Genomic DNA, 20,583 nt, shown 5'->3' on the forward strand with positions numbered 1-20,583 from the left:
CAGGACACAGCAGAGCTGTGGCTGCTACCAAGGGTGTCCAGCTGTCGTATCCCTCTTGAAAAAATTCTTACAGAAATAAAAAGCAAACAACTGATAGTGTTAACAAACAGGGTGAAAGACTCTTTGCCCTGTACTAGATATACACTGCAAACAAACTTCTAACAATGGCACAGGTCCTTTTTTGGTTTAAAGAAGCTTGTGTTACTGTAGTTAATGCATTAACAAGATCATAGACTTGTTATTCAGCACAAAACAAGTCATCTAGAAGCTTCCATGTCCCAGGGTGTCAGCAACTGTTACTACAAAGCTTGGGTTCCCGTTTGCAGCAAACAGTCACCAAAGTGAACAGCGAGGGATCCTTTTTGGAGAGTCCGAACAACCCCCGAGGTGTGCAAGGCAAGTAATAGTGACGAGCTGCCGCGTTGCTTTACAGAAGCTTCTTGTTCCGAGACTGTCGAGATCTACTGCAGCAAACCAAACACCTCAGGGGTTTAGTCACAGGTGTTGTAGGGCTTCTTGTCCCTGTTCCATGTAGGAGTCATCTCTGTTTGAATGTGACCATTCTCCAAAAGTTTCCTGGAAGTGGACATTTTTCTGTGACGCCTGCATACGTTTCTTATCACGAGAGAAGAAACTAAACCTTCCGGGAAGGGAGCAGTGAGGGAGGGAGGGAAAAGAAAGAAGACTGTTTACCATCCTGAAAGCACTTCAGACACCCGCCCCAATACACAGCACAACAAAACACTGAGCAAAAAACTCTGTTTGCATCTGCAGAAGATCAAGGCAGAGCGGCCTGATGGGAGTGCATGTCAGAATGCTGTTAGGGATGGAGTCATTGCAATCTCAAGCAGTTTGGCTACAGAAGCTTCAGATAAGCTCTAAATGCTGTTGACTCTACAAGGTGCAGGTATCATTTAGATGTGGGTTCTTCCCCCTTCCCCAGCCCTCAGGTAACGAAGCCACACAGTCCAGGTTAGTTTCTTGGCATAAGTAAAGTGGTATCTTTGGCATTAAATCTGTATATTTTACCACAAAGCAGAAATAGAATTTTTCTTAAGGTGGTCAGCAGGGAAGTTCATAAGATAAGAAAATAAGTCTCCACATTTTTTCCCAGTGTAGAGATTTTGATACACAGACTTGATTCCTGCAAAAATGAATGAATAAATGCACCCACGTGCCTGAGAGTTTGCAGGATGAAGGCTCTAAACAAATGCACACGTGTGCACGTCATTTCCTGTCACACAGCCTGGGTGCTCTAAGATAATGACGTACATGAACCAACAGCCATTTAATACAGCTAAAAAGTACAGCTGGAAAAATCCTTAGTATCGTTTTATTTGTATGGGATGGAGTTATTGGATTAGGCAAATTCAGTGTTCGTTCAGTGTTAGTGCAGTGTTCAGGCCTGCTGAGAAATGCAAAAGTTGTGGTTCCAGCTACCAAAGGACTGAGTTGGCTGCGGATCCCTTTGGTCTCAGTGGTGGGTGGATTCCAGGAGAAGATTGTTTTGCCTGCACTGTAGCAAATACCAGTTGTGATCCAGGACAGGAACTGCTAAATGCTTCCACAGTGAGGGACTGTGCCAATATAAACTCAGCTTTGGTGGGTGGTGGAATATTGGTCAGGGCACTGACCCTGAGTCCATGCTCACCTTCCCCAGCGTTCTCCCTCCTCCCACACTCCCTTCATCCCCCTCAGCACCACGATCCCAACCCTCCCAGCTGCCTTGTACAGACCAGGGAGTTCGACCTCCCATGTCTCTCATCACAGAGGAAGCTGGATGGTAATTACTGAGAATATTAAGAATAATTACTTGTTGACTAGAAAGTGAAATAAACCACACACAAGTTAAATGCACATAAATAACAGTGCCAGCAGGACCTGAACTTTTGCATTTCCTGGCTTCAAATGTGCAGCCTTAATAGTGAAATAAGTCTTTTGCACCTAATTAGCTTCATACTTTTCTACCACCTTCATCACAGGAGCTCATGAGTTCACAGACATATACTGTGTATTTTCAGGGCCAGAGCAAGCTCCAGCTGATAAAAGAAGCGTTTAGAGACCGAGGGTTTCTGCAGAGCACATTTGGTCCTGCCTGCTCAGGGTTACTGTCTGGAAGCCCACACAAAGGACTGCTGTGTTTATACAGTCAGTTTCAAATGTCATAGCTCAGTAATTTTTCACTTTATCGTGAAATTAAGCAAGAGAAAAAATAAGTTCATAAATCTCTAAAGGGTTTGGCTTTTAAAATTCCTTCTGAAACAATGAAAATTGTTATTATGCCTAGAAAATTCTCATGGAGGATGTTTGAAAAAAGCCTGTCTGTGTGGAGAGGAAGGGATTTTAAAGCTGTGTCGCTGCTGTAGATATAAAGATCACTAAAGCAGCAGTTCTAATGCAAAGAGGTTTGCATTAACAATTACCAGTATGTCTTCCAGGGAGAGCCAAGAATTGGATGACAGAATTGATTATGAAGAGTTTATACTCTATTCCAAAATACATAATTAGAGACAAAATATACAGGGCATAGATAGACATGAAAGCAACAGCCTGTAATTAACAGTGGAAATTAATGTGGAAATCAGCCACTCCATTCTGTAACTCTAACTAATGATTGTAACAAATCGTTAGAAATGAGTTTCTCAAAAAGCACTGGTGAGAACTGTGAATAGCCACAGCAGAATTAACAGATGCTGGTTAAAACTGCATATTGCACCAATTTTCCAAGGAACACTGATTGGTTTAGCATGGCAACATTGAGGCAAAAGGTGATAAAATGTCAGTTTGAGGATGAGCATGGAGGAGTGGGATGAGTACTGACACTGACTGGTCATTCTGATTGGCACTTTGATCCTCTCGGATCCCACAGGCAGCCAGGAGAATGCAACCAGCAGTGCTTGTTAACATGGGGTCATGCAAGAGGAAACCACAGTACCAAACATTTAAAAAAAATTCCTACAAGGGACACAAGTCTTCGTATTGGCTGCAATGTGGGATCGTCTGGAATCAATCCAGCTGCTACCATGGGCATTATGGCTGTAAAGATCCTGGTCAGGAAAGCACAGACACAGAAGAGATAAGACTGGAGCAAGGGAAAGAAAAAGCATTCCATTAAAAAGAAAAGAGGCAAACAGGATACACGGAGTTACTTTGAATTACAACACAGGACACATTACAGGGAGAGGGGGATCTGCATCACCCAAGACAGCTCTCCTCAGTGAAAAACACTTGTTTGGAAAAAACAGTTATTGTAGCAGTTTCAATTGCTTTTGGATTTCTAAAAGATACCACTTTCCTGTTGTGAGGCAGCCTGCAACCTGGGTTGGATTTCATCAAGGTATGCACCACCTCTAGCAATGCAGAGCAGAGTGCACGTTTTTGATCCAAGAGACAAACAGGCACAGACACGATGAAATGAAGGATGAAGGTGTATGTTAAGAAATACAAAACAGGACTCTGCTGTGACTACTGGATATTGGCACAGAAAACAGGGTTAGAGAGGACCAGCGTTACAGTTAAAGATCCTAGAAGGGTTACAGCTGATCTTTTCAAGTTAAAAATCAGAATTGCAGGTGAACTCTTGAAATAACCTCCTGAGAAATTCCATGGTTAAAGGGCCTGTGTGTCTGTTCCAAAAGAACCTGTGTTACTTCTCATGCAGAAAGATGCCAACTGCAGGCAGCTGAATGCTTTTGGGAAACCTTGCAGCTGCTCTGGCAGGAGCACTTTGGAGCTGGCTCGCAGCAAGACGGGTTCTTTGTGAGGGTTCAGCACTTTCACTGAGCATTAGACAATCCATGCAGCATAGAGGCTGAGAGAGCTGAGTGCTCTGTGCCCAGCCAGCCCCACACACACCTGCCAACACACCTCCATCCGTACCTGGAACACCCTCTGTTTTTCTAAGGATTCTCCTCAGAGGTTCTCCCTCGTGCCAAATATTTTTTTGAACTGTGGACTAATGTCAATTAAAGATTAAGTTGAAATCACGAGAGACATTTCACTTGTGACCAAATGCAGCTCTCCCCAACTCACCAACTGCTGTTTTGAGATTAAAATTGAAAACAAATGGGCAAACACTGTTGGATCATTAGCAGCAGCCAGGATTTCTATTTTTATGCAACGTGGCACGTCCTGAGCTGCAGAACTGACAGACACACCAGCTTTTGTAGACTGCAAGAATAGGAAGAAAACTCCTGGCTGTTTGAGGCGTGACATCAGTGACAAACAAGCACGTAGTCTTAAGGAGAAAACAAAAGGGTGTTTTCTGCTCCAAACAGAGGGAGCATTTTTAATCCTTGGATTTTTCCTCCTCAGTAAAGCCTCCTGGTTACATTATTTCATTAAAACTCTGTCATGTGATGTGGAAGAGACAAATGTACAAGTCAGTCAGTCTGAGATCAGAACTCAGAGTTTGCCCCAAACGTGCCAACCCAGAAAAAAATGCTGATTTCTGTAACTTCTGTTTTCCTTTCTTTGTGGAGTTGCAGCACTGAATCACCTGAGCACATCTTGGATGGCACAGGCTACACATCCAGATGGCTCATTCCCTCAGACTCTGTGTGGTGAAGGGAAAAACGGCACATTGCACAGGCAAGCATAAAACTTCCCTTGAGAGGGCTCCTATGTTTGTACTTCAGCTTTTTGTTTAATCAGGAGGAAAACTCTGAAAGAGAGGGAAAAGCAGCTCCCCTTTCCTCTGTAAAGGCACTCTGCATGCAGAGAGCAGCACTGCAAGTTTTCATCACATCATTGGGTACAGAGAGTTTATGTGCCAGAGTGTTCCCCAGGCAGCCAGAGGTACCCTGGAGAGGGAGAAGGGAGCTCTGGAGACACCTCCCAGCAGGAAGGGACTGCAGCTGGGACAGGAGGTGTTGGGACAGGACAGAAGCTACACTTGGGTTCTTTGGTTTTCCCAGCAGTGACATTTCCTGACATTCTAAAGCCCATCTACGAGTACAGTGTTGACAACACACAGAGAGGGGAGGAGGGAAGAAAAATAAAATCCCCGCCAGAGAAATCCTATCCAGACAGGCTGCAAGAATGAGACAAACCTGAAAACTGTTACCATCCTTCAGATTAGTCAGGTAGACAGTTTTATATTCCCTTATTTAATATGATGGCTAAAAGGAGAGAGCAGACTGAAACCTGGGGACAGAGCATGGCAGCTAAAAGAACTAACTTCAGCTTAGGCAGAGTCAAAGCTAATACCTCACCAACATGTGCTCTGCCTTACAACCTCTGTTTAGATTTTTACGCTGCCTTTGCTTCATCAAAGGCAGCATTTCAAATCAAACATGGAAGCTGCACAACACAAACTATGTGAGCTGAAACCAGCCATTCCCTACAACAGAATAAGCTTTAAAAAGCTCTAAAAGAAATGTAAAAGAAAAGAGAAGCTTTACAGTGAAGATCTTGTGCAACAAAGTATTATCATCCTCATCATCACAGCTGCAGAATGGAAACTGAAATCCAAACTCAGTATTTTCTACTCATGTGAGAGGAAGGTTCCTCTCAGCACAGGCAGAAAGCTGCAGTCTACTGCAAATAATCATCAGTGCCCTCCTGACTTCATGGTGTTTTGGGTCAGTCCAGATCTTCCTATGGAATTTACTCTCACAGGGCTGCTGCTATTATTAAACAAGGACTGAAGGTTATGGACATGGCGACAGGGTGGAAGAGTTTTTAATATGGAAACAACTGTTCCAAAATCACTGATGGAATTTAAAAAGTTCAGCTTCCGGTATCACAAAAATCCAAAGAGTTGCTATAAGGTTGGAAGACTTAATTTGGAATAAATAAATGTCCAGGAGGGAGTTTCAACAGAGAAAAGGACTGGCCAACCCTGTGATTTTATAATTCAGTGATACACTAGCAACAGCACATCTGTGGCAGTAAGCTTTGGTTCCAACAGCAGCATTAATATTTCAGAAGAAGGTGGAGTTCTTTCAGCCAAGCAAGTGACCATCCTCTCAGCAGCAAATTTGCTCAGCAAACAGAAGGATTTTGTGCTGCCCACGTAGTGCAAGTCAGGGTCTAAAGGCTTCAGTCAACAGGGAAATGGGCACAGTGAGGTCATGGGAAAATGATAATCCAAGATTGAAAGTTGTCCCAGATCTAGGCAAAAGTTTTGGCCAAAACCAACTGTTGTTTTCCATCTGCCAAGTGCTCATTCAGTGTCTCTCTCATATACAGTAGGAATGTGGTTATCTGAATTTTTAAAGTCTTTAAAATTGTCCTATGCATAAGAAACATTTGTATTTGCAGACTATATCCAGTATGCTTAGTAAATATGCTACTTACAGTCGTTTGATTCCAGATTCAGGCTGAGTTGAGGGTTTTGGCTGAATTATGGGTGTAGGCTGTGGGGATCTAGTTTCTTCTTCCATTTCCTCACTTGAAAGAAAGAAAAGATAATTAATGTTCTCCTCCCAAGCCATGGAAGCACTTTGAGATCTACAATTCAATCTGAGGTAGCACTGTTGATGAAGGAATGCAAAAAGATCTGTTCAAAACCCATTAAAATCCACTGAAGATTTTTCTGTCAACCAAGGAACAGCACCTAGAACTGGGTCTCCATTCAGTATTTTTTTCCCATTGTGACAAGGAGAGGGAGAAGAGCAATGGATTGAATAAAAAGTCTAGAATTTTCATTTTAGACCCACTCCTATCCTCATTTTTGAAGTTCAAAAGCATTAAATGTTTGTAATCTTTCTAGGATTCAGGGAAGACCTGGGAGTTAGGGAAGGACAAGTTTGAGGTACCAGGTTCAAGCTGAGGCCAATTCTCACAGTGTCTACACAAGCCTTTGCAGAAACATGAGCTTGGACAGAATTTCAGAGCACATTTATTGTTTCTAGACCTGCCCTGTGGCTCCCCTGAGTATATCATGCAACAGGAGAGGAGATGTAACCCACCTTTTGTAATATAAAAGCTCCTCTTGAAGCAAAAACACTCTAGATTTCAGTTCATTCCTCTCGTGAAGGACATCCCGGAGCTCCTGCAGGGTGAATCTTGGGCGATTGGGATCTTTTAAGTCCATTGCCATCTTTTCTGACTCAGAGAGACAATCATCATTGTTTGGTTCTGCCTGGGGAGTGAAACGTGGGCTTTAAATTCACCGTGCAAGAGCACGTCGGAGGAGTTTGAAGTATTTATCAGAACAGTTCCCAGCCTCTTCCTTTCAGCACTATTAAATCCTTTTCTAAGAGAACCACAGCAATTGTAAGAAGAAAAAGAATGCAGAAGAACTTGTTTTTCGTGTTAAAGACTGTCAGCAGGAGCAGCTCAGGGATCTGATCACTTTGTCCCTTCCTGTGCACAGGCTGACCGATGACACACACAGGACAGGTGAGGCTGGCAGGCCTGGACACAGGGTCCAGCTTGAGCCACCTTATAGGGGATAAGGTTTTTCTTTGTGGAGAAATTCCTGTGGAATCCAGACTGCCAGAAAGTCCACTGAAAATGTCCAATTTTTGATAAGTCCATTCAAGGAATTCATACTTTTAACAAATGGTGTAAACCAAACATCATTTTTTATCCGAACACTGAAAAAATGGAGTGGCAAAGGTCATGCAGTTCCTTCCAGCTCCTCCCACAGAGAGGTGTCTCCTTAGAATGTAAACATATGAAGTGGAGATTTAAGTTTCTATCCCCCCTTATGCTTTCATTAAAAACCAGGAGGGGTGTTAGCACCAGCTCTGGCTACAAAGTGGAAGAACACTGCAGCTGAGGTGTTTGTACATGTGCACCCTTGCCTCTTTTCCTCTAAGAGTTCACTGGAAGCTTGGAGGAATTTTATCTCCCACCACCCAGTTTCTGTGGCTCCCAACAAGCCAGAATTTGCTCTCTAGGTATGAGTTTTGATTCCCAGGCCTATGGGGCTGCTTCCTGTCACTCTAGCACTTGCTTACAACTCTGTGGCACACACTGCTTGTGGAAATGTGGTCTGTGTAAGCACAGCACACAGGAGACCATTGCTCAGGTCCTCTGCTGTTGTTCCACTCAGTGGCTGCACAGAGCTGAGGACCAGGTAATGAAAAATCACAAGGTTCTGGGAAGGGTGCTTGGAATCAAGATTCTGAAAAGCAGCTCCAAGCTTTAAGAGGTCTGCAGGATTTATAACAATACAAATAAATGCAGGACACACTGTTCCAGGAAAACACATTTGAAATGTAGCAAAGCCCATTTGAAATGTGATGCTTTTTGTAAGGACTGATAGAGGCCACCATATGAGTCAACCACTCACCCTCCTGGGAGGATGCAGAGATCAGAGTCTCAGAGCTCCTGTGTGGCAGTGATGCCTCGCTGGGATACGAGCTGGAAGTTTGAGGAGTTAAGCAGTGAAATTCCAACACAGCCCATTTTTTGTAATCCTGATCCTACCCTCTTTTAAGCTCCTGTGTTTGTGAGAAGGTTTTGCAATACACTGATACATGGTTTCAGGCTGAATTTGGCTAAGGCTGGTGCAAGGTGAATTTCAGTGCCTGTCCTGCAGGGATGAGGCAGTGGAGCGATGCTCACTTGGGCACTGTTTGATCACCCCTTCCATCCAAACACATTCCTGTGCATGGAATAAAGATTGAGGCAACCTACCGAGAGGTTCAAAGGAAATTACTCAAACACTTTTCCTCCTCTTCACCCCCTAGATAGGGGTCTGAGCTGATGTCTCTTCTTTTGGTTGTATATTTGCCCCACATCTCTGCCCAAATAAACTATTTTTGCTAGATTTGGCTCAAATCAGCAAAGACTGAGCAGCCTGTACCCAATACAAATGTCCTTGACAGAGGCCAACAAGTAATGTCCATTCTGGAGCATGCAGCTATTCCAGCTTTCTGCTTGCCACTGCAATTCCTGTGTAAGCACCATCCTGGCAGAGGGAGCAGGAACGGCTCTAATTAGAAGAGGCACCATTGCCATGGAACTGATGAGTTAGAGAGAGGTGAAGAATGCATCCTTTCTCTGCAGACACTGAGGACACTTTCACTCCTGCTGGCTCCAGGCCTGGGCTCCCCAGCCCTGTTTACAAAGCTGGGTGTCCTGGCTGAATTAACAGCAATGAAATAATCCTTTTCATTATTAGTACAGAGCTCGCCCAACTCAGCAGTGACGTGTTAACACATCACTGGCTGTCACATTCCTGGGGGACCAAGGTACTCCATCAGCACTTGTCTCTGCTTTTTGATGTGTATTCCTGCCTGTTGCCAGTGAAATGGATGTTTCACTGGATGTTTCACTCTCTGCTGCAGTCTGTCAGGCATTTACACCATGGAGCTCTTACCAATGCATCAAATTGAATGGCTCTGTGTGATAGAGCTCCTCTAAGTTCTTAAATATCATGACACCCCTTATTGTATTTCCTACTCTGCTAAGAGCATCATTAGGAGAGGGAAATGCAGTACATTTGCTTTAGGAAGAAAAAACTAATGTCGTAGGCACAAAGGAAAATACTAGGAACCATAAAGAGGACTATGGGATCAACAGATCAGTGGATCTTTTTCTCAGGAAGCTCCCCTCAAGTTTGCATTCCTGCTGCTCTGATCTCAGCCCAGCTCTATTTGCAGACTGTCACTTTGCCTGCTCTGCAAGAATCCAGCTCTGCCAGCAGGAACATTTGCTTTTCACGAACATCTGTGCTCACAACACTTCACTGCACAATTCTAATAGGAAGCAAAAGCAGAAATAAGGCCAAAGTTGGTTCCTCTAAAAAGTGCCTTGAAATATTTATATGTTGATTTGGTAGCACTAAACCAGCTTAGTCCTGACTGATCCAAGTGCCACAAGCACTGCATGGACCAGGTGTGCAGAGCTGTGCCCTGACTCCAGGACCACTTCTGGCACAGCTTCTGTTCCACTGTGGTTCACCTGCCACCATCACCACTGTGCAGCCCTGTGACCCATCCGGCCTTGAGTATTTGCCGGATCTTTGATCTGGCAAAGCTGAAGCTACTGTTGGCTGTTTGTCTTTGGAAAAACCAGACTCTTCAAGGAACTGGTTTGTTTTCCTTTGGGGGAAGGGGTAGGTGCATACAAACAAAATGAAGCCAACACGCTACCACAGCCCTGCTGTCTGCCTCCAATATCAACTAACAGCTGATATTCCAGAGATTAGCCAAAGAGGTACTTGGTATGAAGTCCAAAGCTTTTTAAAAGGCTGTTTAAAAAGTGATTCAAGGTGCCTCTTACCTTTACTTCCTCCCCATTTTGGCTGGCCTGGCTGTCCTCACCCTGCAGTTTTTCTCTGAGCTTCCCCAGCTCTGCTCGCAGGTTGCCCATCTCCTGCTCCTTGGTTTGCAGATACGCTTCCAGCTCCACCTTCTGCTCGATCAGTGCCTTCCCCTGGGCCTCAACCACTGTGATCCGGTGCCGCAGGTCGTGGTTAATCTTCATTAACCTGTTCTGCTGCTGCTGAAGCTGCAAAACATCCACCAGCCATAGCTCAGTGTCCATTCAGCCATCACTGGGATTGCCCAGTCCCAAACATCATCTTAAACTAGAGGGTTCCTGTTGCATTTAATCTGAAAAATTCCCTCCCTCTCCTCACCCCCAGATTAATTTTTTTAGTATCTAATTATCTACTACAATTTCAGTCACCCAAATTTAATTGATTTTTAGACTAAATTCCCCTAGCACAGGGATTTTTTCAGAAAAAAGAAAATCCATCACTTCTGATATTAGTTCAAGGATAGGGTGACTTATGGGATTCTGAATCAAATCCTAACCCAGAGGAGAAGAAATACAAGACAGAGGAATCCTTAATATTCAGTTTATAAGTACTTTGCTTTGAGCTCCAAGGCTCTCTCCTAAGGCAGGATGTGACCTGCTGGGTGTGTGTGGACAGCCCCAACTCAAAAGGCTGCAGCACCTGCCAGAGGCACTTGGGCAGAGCAGAGATCACCTAGGCCTGGCCTTCCTAGCACCAGAAAGTCCCATGGCCTAAGGACATGAAGCAGTGTGAGGATGGGAAGCAAAATATGGGTAAGGAGGTCATTCCTCCTGACACAGAAAGTGCCAAACCTCATGTCATCCCCGGAGTCACAGTGGAGTCTGTGATTCATCTCAGACTAAGCCCTGAACAAAAGGTCACTGTTGGCAGAGGTGGCCTGGGCTAAGCAGTGCCCTTCTCATGCAGAGGTGATTCACACTGCATCCCTGGTGTGGGAGTGCACTGAAACCTGACCATTCTGGACACTCCACAGCTCTGCTGGACACTTCAGTTGCAGGACTAAGAATCTGGCACTGTTTACACTTTCTATATTAACTTCAAACTTGAAACCAGGTTCTGTAAGCATGAGTGAGAAAGAAGAGAAATAGGAAGACCAAGAGCCACTTACAGCCTCTACATCCTCATTTTTAAGTCCGAGTTCCCGGTCCTTTGCTCTGATTTCATCCCTCTGTTTATCTACCACTTCTTTCAGCTTCTTCATGACTTGCCGCTCTCTCTCTGACATCCCTGGTTAAAAAACGAACACAGAACACAAACTAAGGACAGTTAGGAGCTGCTGAGGCTGAGAACAATAACAATGAGAAATATTTAAGTAGACTCTGGAAGTTGCCTGCTGGTAGAATTACAGAGATGCTTTAGAGGTTAGTTCAAGGGTAACAGAACACAGATGACAGAATCCACTCCATTAAAGCCAGTGCATAGACACTCCTTAAAAAAGGAACTGACAGTCCTCAGAAACATTTATAACAGTGAGTGGCACTGCTGCATCTTGCTGCCTTAGTAGTTTTACATCAACGTTCACACTGTGCCCCAGGGAGCTTGGTTATCTGTGTGATAATCTCTGGAATCAGCTGGCCAAGGCCTTGTGAAAATTATAAAAAAGATGATCTGGATCTTCAGTAAGATGTAAACAACATATCACTGTTTTGGATTACATCTGGATCCAAACCAGCTAAGGAGCACTGGACTAGATTGATTTTTAGTTGAAATCCAGTTTCATGTTTGGTGAAAAGATGAAACAGGACCTTCAGAGGGTACCCCCACCTTAAATGCAGAACCAAAATTTAGTCTGAAATATGGTCACATATTTTCTCCTCCTGCTTTGCCACCCTTTTCCCATCCTACTGTGTGATAATTCATATTTAGAGTAACTGTACTTGAGAGAAAAATACTACATAGCATTTCACTGGTAAAAGGAGTTTGGAACATTGCCAAGAATCCAACACTGATCCTGTCTGAAAATAAAGAAAGGGTGAGATTAACCTTAAATCTGGCCAAGGAATCATTAGGAAGTGTCATAAACCACAAACCAGGAAGCATTCCTTCTATTTGCCATTACAGAGATAATTTGTACCTGGCACTGCAGTGATGGGCTCTTGAGAGCAGACACAGACCAGAGGATTTAACTCGGTGAGATGATGAATCTCCTGCCCTGGCTTTCCCTGAGAATGGCACAGAGATGTGCAATTTGATGGTCCTGAACTATCACATGAAATCACATTGCACAACATCCTTGAAGATGAAAACCCAGTGACCAGGGCAGTGTGTGACTCCTCTGGCCAAAGTCCAGACCAAGCAGGAGCTCAAATCCAGGGTCTGCTGCAAATTCTATTAATTTTGGCATAGTACTTTGTTATGTGCGTCTTCAGCTTCTTCCATTTACGAACTGCAAGTGGTGATAATTCACTCCCCACTCTGGGATGGCTGGAAAGCTGCTTCCTTTCTAATATATTAAAGCAGCTCCCACATCAGAAATATGCTCTGTATGCATCAAATGTTTCCAGCCAGGAAAGGCTCTCTTTTCTAACATCAGCTCAGACTTTTTGGTTTTGTTCTTCCCTCATCAGAGAAATCCAGAGTTCCTCCCACAAGAGAATTTAGCTGCATGTCTTTAGGAACTCCAGCTCACAGGTCAGCTACAGAATGAACTGATGGAAAATAGAGTAGAGCAGGACAAACCTCAGAGAAGGAAAGGGAGTAACTGGTGGATGTGCACTCCTGCAGCAGCTGTGGACTCCCATGCAGGGAGTGTACCAGAGCAAACAGGGGGAACAGCAGCTCCCATCCTCAATGCTAAAGGACCAGAGCTGTGGTACTGCAGAGAACAGGGAACTGCTCTGCTGGGAAAAGGACTGGTGGTCATGGCTGGCCAGGAATTTGGTTCACAGGACGTGTTCCTGTCAAATCCCAGAAAAGAACTGTCAGTGACATGGTGTTCACATTCTAGTGTTACGTCCTCATCCCTTTTAATTCTGTGGTACATTTGCCTGCTCTATTTCTGGACCCTGGTTTTTATCAGCTCTATGTTGCTCTGGGTTCTAGTTCTTCACAGGATAATTTTAATTCTTTGCCTAGGTACCAGCTCATACCCACCAGGGAGGACAAGTGTCATAGACACAAACTGCTGCTTAACTTCTCTAAAAGATCCACATTCCTCTATCACACCACAGGTCTGGTACATCTCTGTACCCACAAACCTCACTGCAGGTTCCTGGATCCACTCGCTGCAGCCAATCTCAGGGCTGGGGACTGAAACATCAGCTGTATTTAAAAACAAAAGAATCCAAAACTTTGCCTTGAAGTAGAGGGACTGCAGTGAAACTTTAGCCTGGTGGCTTCACCCAGAAGGAGGCAGCACTAGTGAATGAAGCTGTATCCATTAGTACTTGTGAGATGCTTTGAGATCTCTAGATAGCAGGTGCTATTTAAAGTACCATTCAGTGCTGACTACTTTTCCTTCCACTGTGCTCATTTTTCTCCCTAACATTTGGTGAACACCTAAAAGGCTTCGACTGTGTGCACAGATCACTACAATTTTTATTTCAGGAAGAGGGGGCGAAAGGAAAGGTGGCGAGTTTTGTGAAACAGTCACATCTCCTTCCATTTCCTCAGGCACTGGGAAAGAGGAGAGGGAAATCACTAAGTGCCCTAAATGTAAAATAATTATCTCTAAATGGTTCAAACTCTAATAACTGCAAGATCTTAAATGGCACACCCAGTCGGCTTCCCCAGGCACATCCTATGAGCAGCTTCCTGTGGGTCGCTGTGATCACAGCGTTGTTCCAGCAAGAGAAAGGAAAGCAGCTGGAGGGGAGGATACCAAAGAAAGAAAGAAAAGAAACTGGAAAAAAAATAGAAGATTCTTTATTTTTAGGAAACTGTTCAGCGTTGTGTCCATACAACACCTATCACTGCAGGCCAAAGTGCCAGGCAGAGCCTGTGGCACTGCACCATTACCTCAATACTCAGAACAAGTTCAACTCCCCTTTTGAAGGGAACTGTAGGTCCTGCAGCACGGGAGGGTCACACAACTGCTGCCATCCTGCTGCCTGTCCTTACCACAGCCAGGCTGAGGCAGCAGCTCCCCTGCAGTGACACTGCAGCCTGCTCGTCCTGTTTGACACACTTGGGTCAAGTTTGCATGTGGCATTTTCCTGGGATATTCCAATCAGTCAGCACCATCGAGCAGTGCTCCGTTTGGGCTTGGGAGGAGTCACTTTAATGGGTATTACAGACTCATCTTTAACTCCTCCCGTGTGTTTTGTGTACTGTCACAGGTCCTTTCACATGAACCCTGCTCTGCTCAGACTGCACAGAACACCCCTGTTTGCACAGGACTGCCTCTGCCTCTCCCATGAACACTTCATCATGCTCAAGTGAGGCCCTGAGAATTAATTGGCAGGATTGACTCTCAATTGACTCTCTTGCACACCCAAATCAGTGGCCTCTGTTGCCTGTGTAAAATAACCCCTCTAACTGTCTGGTGAGTAAGCAGTGAGCTGCTGATCCCCGGGGCCAGCGCTGAGGGGAGACATGATCACAGTGCTAAACCATGCTGAGATAGGAGCACTGGAGTCTGCTCAAAATGAGTCCAGCTAACACAGTATTTAGTTTGAAATCCTGCCTCTCTGGACTCTACATCAGACCATGGGACAGAGACTGAAAAAGAGCAGCAGAACTGCTTTCTAACACTACCCAAACAAGTCATTTGAGACAAATCTATCCCTGCTCATTAATGACAAAATTTCCTAAAAGAAAAACAGTTGGGTTTGATATAATAGATCCCATTAATAAAATGGGGTTGATATAAATTAATGATTTCACTTAAAGTGATTATTTTGGCCAAAGAATATCAGTGATCCCAGAATCTAAGCTCTGGAATGGGCTTGTGGGTTATGTTTGTGTTGTTATACATGGGTAGACACAGTAAAAATAACAAGAAAAGCACGTCTGGCATTTGCTTGGCTGGCTGGATGTGAAGAGTATGGCTATATTTAAATGCAAACACATGAGCTGCAGTGAGCTAGATAGCCACTGGAAGGGAAAAGAAGAAGAAGAAAAAAAAAGAAAACAAAGGGGAAGCTGGTTCTTTATAACACGATGTCAGTCTTGATGGTCCATGACTCATCAGTGCCATTCTGAATTTTGCATGGAGTTTGTCAGCCTGATGTTGGGCTACTTCTTTGCCACTAATTGACTCCTAAATTGAAAGCATTGCATTTGTTTTGAAAAGTATCTTGAGAGGTTTAACAGTTTTTACTTTTTGAAAGTTTCATTATACTCCTCCCCAGGGCAAGTGAACAGCACTGGGCCTCGGGGAGAGAGCAAGTGCAACTTGCACAGTGTGGGACAGAGTTTCATCCACCTCCAGCAAGCCTCCACTTAATCCCAGCCTCCGGAGCCTGGAAAAGGATATCTCTTCATTCCTAGTGCTCACTGGAGAGCTGTGATGGCTCAGCTGTGTGCTCTGCTTTCCGACTGGTCAGTCATTCCGAATGCTCCACTCAGGACATCATGAAACGGACTTGGGGTCTCACAACCTCAAATTTTGTGCTGGGAGTGGTGGAGTAAACGAGCATCTGTTCCTCTGCTCCTGGGAAAGAGCTGTTGGCTGAGCTGTGGGTCAGAGCTGAGGCTGGCAATTGTTTCACTTGCTGCACTGAGATCTATCGGTACTTGCAGGTATATCTTGAACTTCATGCTGCCTCAAGAATGCCCACAAATGGGTTGTTTCAGCTCTTTAGGATTCACCCCCTCCCTGGATTATAAATCTCCTCACTTTTTCAAAATTGGCTCTAAGTCCCCTTCTCAGCCAAACAACAAGTTGGTTGTCATTCCCTCATCCTTCCACTTCTTAATCATATCTTCAGTGTCATCATGTATTCAGAGATTTTCTATTCAGGGAATAAAAACCAAGTAAACAAACAAACCAGCCTTCAAAACCCAGATCTGCATTAATCCACAGGAAAAAACCACACCAGAATATCCAGCCAAAGTATTTTGATAAAATATTGCTTTTTGTAACAAAGCAAGGACTGAATTTGAAGTATCAAACTTGCCTTCATGCTTCTGAAATTCCTCTTCTGTGAAATTAATGTCTTTGTGAGACAAGTTTGTCATCAGTTGTTTATTCTCCTCCTGCAGCTGTGCAATTTGGGTAAGAAGATCCTGTGCTTCCCCTCTCCAGACATCCTCCACCAGTTCTAATTCCTATAAGGTAGATCAGGACAACACATTTATATTTTTAAACATGTTAAGAATCTATGTCTGGACGATTTATAGATCAAACTAGTAGTGAACCTACTGATTCTTATGGGAAACAATTAAATGAGACTACTGTGAGTTTCCTAGAAGACATCTGCTTTTCTAATGCTGATGCCTTTTCCTGGTCTTCAAATCAAGAGTCAAACACGGTTAGAAGGGGAAAAGGGATTTTACCTTGGTATTTATTTTAAGGAACCTTAGGTGCACACGTCCAGGTCGAATGCACCTCAATGCACACCGCAATGCACATCCCCAAAAGATCAGGTATATCATTATAGGTGTTACTAATTAGCAGATCTATCAAAGATTCCCCAGTGAAAGGTTCAAGTGAGCTCCCCTCCCCAAGGAGCCTTCCCCTGGATGGTTCTATCTCAGTTTACAGAATGTGTTCTGGAGAGGACCTTGGGGTCTGGGGCACACTGATCCCTAACTAGGAAGCTTCTAAAATGTTTAGTCTCTTAGCTGAAAAAACAAGTCCAAGAATGTAGGCAAAAAGCACTGAGAATACAGAAGTTGTAAAAAGGTATAACAGGGGTATAAAAGAAAAGGCAAAAATCTTCATGGCATCAATGCCACCACCAGGAAACCAGCCACCACAGTCCCCTTTGCTACATGCTGAATGTAAATACCTGAGGGGATCATTCCTGATGCAAACATTTTTGACCTGCAAGCTACCCAAAGGATGGCTCCTTATGCCCTGCTTTGCTGTGAGGACCAGATTAAGGGGGCTGCTGTGTTAGACAAATAACGAAACACGAGCACCAAGTCCCTCCTGCAGCCCAGGAAGCAGCTGCAAAGCTGTTAGAAATGCCCCCAAACCATCCCACAGCGAGGGCCAGTGGACATGCTTGTTCTGACAGAACAGCCTGGTCTAAATTCCTGTTATGAAACACAAGTGTAAATTGATGAGTGTGTGATCCAGTGCAGCAAAGCCAGAGCTCCTGGTGCACATGGGGAACACAAGCCCAAACCCTGCTGCTTCCTATGTAAATTGTTCTCTTGGAATGTCCTGAGTGGTGTCTGTGTTAGTGGCAGCGAGGCCATTCAAAACAGCTCCCATTTGTCGGGACACTCTGTGTCAAGAGCAGCTGTCACCAATCCTCATGAAGGTCAAATCAGGATAAAAAGTAAAAAGTCCTCAAGGAAAACAGTTGAATTTAGAGCCTTGCTCGTTCTAAAAGCCTCTCTGTATATCTCACTTCTGCAGTGGGGGGCATTCCCTGTGCCATTTTCACGTATGTTCTTCAAACAAAAAGCTGCATGCAAATCCCTGGAGCCAGGCTGAGTCACTGCTGACTTTCACATCCATCCACATGCCCCTTTCCTACCTAACAACAAAACACATTCAGACAACAACCCAGCCAAGCACAGCTCGAGGCTAAAATAAGCTCTGCTGAGAGATTAAAGGATAGCTCTCTGCTTTGAATGTATGCTCTGATAATGGGAAGTTATGTTCCGGGTGACTTTTGGGTCCAAATGCAATTTTATTCCAGCATTTATTGCTGTATTGCTGCTAAAAGTGTTGCAGAAAACATTATATGGCAAAGAATAATAAATAACAAAGGTGTGGTAAGCTATGCAGACTTAACTACTAAAAAGGAAAGAAAATGTCATTAATCACCTATTTTACTTGAAACTCTTATCTTGAAAAAAAAGTAAATCTGTAATGAAATTGATATTGCCAAATACCTGGACTGTTTACAGTGATGCTGCCTGCTACAACTCTGTAGCTAAAATAACGCAGTGACCTATTTTAGCAATAAACCAGCACATTCATCACTTACAAGCATATTGATAAAACCAAAACAGAATGCACACAAACCCCCAAACTATCTAAACTCATATCATTTATGTGTGGCTGCACTGTAAACACACAACTATCCTGAGGTTTGCTTAGGCACACTTTGTCATTTATTGCTATTGAAGAGACCAATGAATTGGAGCAGAAATTAACTTCTGAATCCTCATTAATGGAAGTACCAGACAGGGGAGGCACATCTACGGGCCAGGCAGTGCCAGCCAGCTCAGGAAACCCCAGGCAGTGGGTGCTGAGCCAGGTTTACATGCAAAACAGATTTACACATAAAGTTCAAGTGCTGAAATCTCATAAACTGATGCTTGCAAGGACCACTAAAAGCTTTTCTGGGTGTTTTTTTTGGAGGCTTTGGGGTCAAAAATATTTCTCAGTATCTGATTTTTTCTGCTTATCAGCACCTGTCCTGTGAAAGAGTCTTCAAACCCTCACACTGGAACAGAGAAGATGTGAGACCACTGTTCTGTAGGAACCTGGTGCATTGGGAATCAACTTGATTTAAAAAAATAAAAGGTATGTATAATGTAGTTTATTTTCCTGTTCAAATCTGTTTACACTGAAGTAGATTGTTTAAACACTCCCTGGGCCACTTCATGACCCTCAGAGGAGCTGACAGAGCAGAGGTGGTTGACGGGCAGGGAGATCAGCTGACACGTTTAGGAAACTTTTTAACACTTATAAGAACTTCAAAAACATCTACACAGAACAACTTGTACAATGACACTTGTTCAGTATCCACTTCACCCGCAGCCTTTGGTAAATATAACATATTTGTATCTATTCTCTAGACCTTATTTCATACTCTTGAGACTTATCAAGGCTTTGTACATTAAAGATCTTTTACAATCCTTTTCAGAGACATTGCCCTGAGACTTCCTCTGCAAAATGTTGCAGGGTTTATCCTGGATTTTCCACATGCTAGGTGAAAGTCCTCTAGCTGACCCTTTAAAAAATATAAAATGGGGATTCATCCAGTTAAGCCAAATCTTGAAGTTTGGGGTTTCTCTTCCAGAAATCCCCTATCTTCTGTTTATCCTGATTCTGTGTGTGGAATCAGGAATGGCATAAGGCAGCAGTGATGATTTAGCACAGTCATTTACTAGAAGAACCGTTTCAGTTATCTGGATGGTTTAAAGAGTGGATCTGCCACTTTTACTGCAGTAACTGGAGCATGCTGTCCTGCTGTAAGAGCTAACAGGATATGGGAAGTGCTCTCTACCTTGGGCTTTCATGGGAGTGGGGTCAGGGAATGCTGTGACCACCCCAGAACAAGCCAAGGGATATCTTGCCATCAGAGGATGGAGCAGCAAGCTGACAGAGTGCTCTTCCCGACCTTCCCTACTCTTCAGCTCTAACTCTGCTCTGAAATCACTTGGTTCTCCATCTCTCCCCTCTGACTTTCCTAACCCGAAGTCTGTGCCAGGAAAACTAGACTGCTAAATCATTCCCAGCTCCGGAGAGGAAAGTGTATTCTTGTCAGTGACCTTTCCTGGCCTAGCAGGAAGCAGCACTATCCTCTCGTCAGGAGAGGGGATGGAGCAGGAGTCCTAATCGGGGAGACACAGGGGAAGGAAATGCAGTGACTGGGGAAGGGGTGGAGAAAGGGAAGGAGGGAGGAAACTTCCAGGAGGGAAGGAAACAAAAAACAACAACACGCCCAAAGCCTCAGCGACGCTAAGGCAGCATCCGCGCAGAGCCCGGAGCCCTCCCGGGCGGTACCGCACGCGTGCCCCGCCCGCTCCCACGGCTCCGCGGCATCCCGGCCCCGCTCTTTGTTTTCCCGGCGGCGGCGGGGGGAGAACGGCGGCGGGGGGGCAGGGGCCCGGCCACCCCAGAGCGGCTGCGGCAGGCGGGGGCAGCCCTGCCCCGCCGCGTCCCCCCGGTCCCCGCCCGCACCTTCTGGTGCTTCCTCTCCTTCTCGATGCGGTCCATCCTCTCCAGTCGCAGGCGGTCGAGCTCCAGGCGCAGCTCCTCCATCTCGGGGTTGATGTGGTTGCGGCTCACCAGCACCTCCAGGATCTCCAGCACCCGCACCACCTTGGGCATGAGGCGGGCGATGGCCTCGCAGCCGTGCTGGTCGATCACCCTCTCAAACTCCTGCCCCACGGCCGAGGCGATGTCGTACACGTCCATGACCGTCAGCTCCGCCGCGTTCTTCTCCAGGGCGGGCGGCGCCCCGCCGCCGCCGCCGTCCATGGCTCGCCCGGCCCCGCGGCGCCCGCATAGGCGGCGGCGGGGCGCGCTCCGGGCAGGGCGGTCCCCCTGCAGCCGCTCCCGCCGCCCT

General features: G+C 45.0%; 1 protein-coding gene across 4 annotated transcripts; it reads right to left on the reverse strand.

Moving 5' to 3' along the window:
* Nucleotides 1–94: 94 nt before the first annotated feature.
* On the reverse strand, nucleotides 95–20,571 carry RILPL1 (Rab interacting lysosomal protein like 1). Of its 4 annotated transcripts, XM_042035174.1 has the most exons (9): nucleotides 20,196–20,571; nucleotides 16,282–16,432; nucleotides 11,331–11,449; nucleotides 10,183–10,410; nucleotides 6,915–7,087; nucleotides 6,301–6,393; nucleotides 2,960–3,047; nucleotides 1,030–1,144; nucleotides 510–640 (listed from the first exon to the last, which is right to left on the reverse strand). In XM_042035174.1, the coding sequence occupies exons 1-8, from the start codon at nucleotides 20,493–20,495 to the stop codon at nucleotides 1,076–1,078; spliced, it is 1,221 nt and encodes a 406-aa protein (XP_041891108.1). In that variant the 5' UTR covers nucleotides 20,496–20,571; the 3' UTR covers nucleotides 510–640; nucleotides 1,030–1,075. The 4 variants fall into 4 exon arrangements, with proteins under 4 accessions (XP_041891110.1, XP_041891109.1, XP_041891108.1 ...); XM_042035176.1 differs by lacking the exon at nucleotides 1,030–1,144 and having other exon boundaries at nucleotides 95–640; XM_042035177.1 differs by lacking the exons at nucleotides 1,030–1,144; nucleotides 2,960–3,047 and adding an exon at nucleotides 3,880–3,955.
* Nucleotides 20,572–20,583: the final 12 nt, after the last annotated feature.

Source organism: Corvus kubaryi, unplaced genomic scaffold, assembly GCF_017639235.1.
Source record: "Corvus kubaryi isolate FWS band 111438036 unplaced genomic scaffold, C.kubaryi_AGA036_p1.0 37382, whole genome shotgun sequence".
Classification (NCBI taxonomy): Eukaryota; Metazoa; Chordata; class Aves; order Passeriformes; family Corvidae; genus Corvus; species Corvus kubaryi.

Excerpts from the sequence above, each read along its gene's own strand:
- RILPL1 (XM_042035174.1), bottom strand. The coding sequence starts at position 20,495 with ATGGACGGCGGCGGCGGCGGGGCGCCGCCCGCCCTGGAGAAGAACGCG. Across the intron at positions 16,433-20,195 it reads AGGAGAGGAAGCACCAGAAG|GAATTAGAACTGGTGGAGGA; the intron begins GTGCGGGCGGGG and ends TCTACCTTATAG. Across the intron at positions 7,088-10,182 it reads AAAATGGGGAGGAAGTAAAG|GCAGAACCAAACAATGATGA; the intron begins GTAAGAGGCACC and ends TTCACTCCCCAG.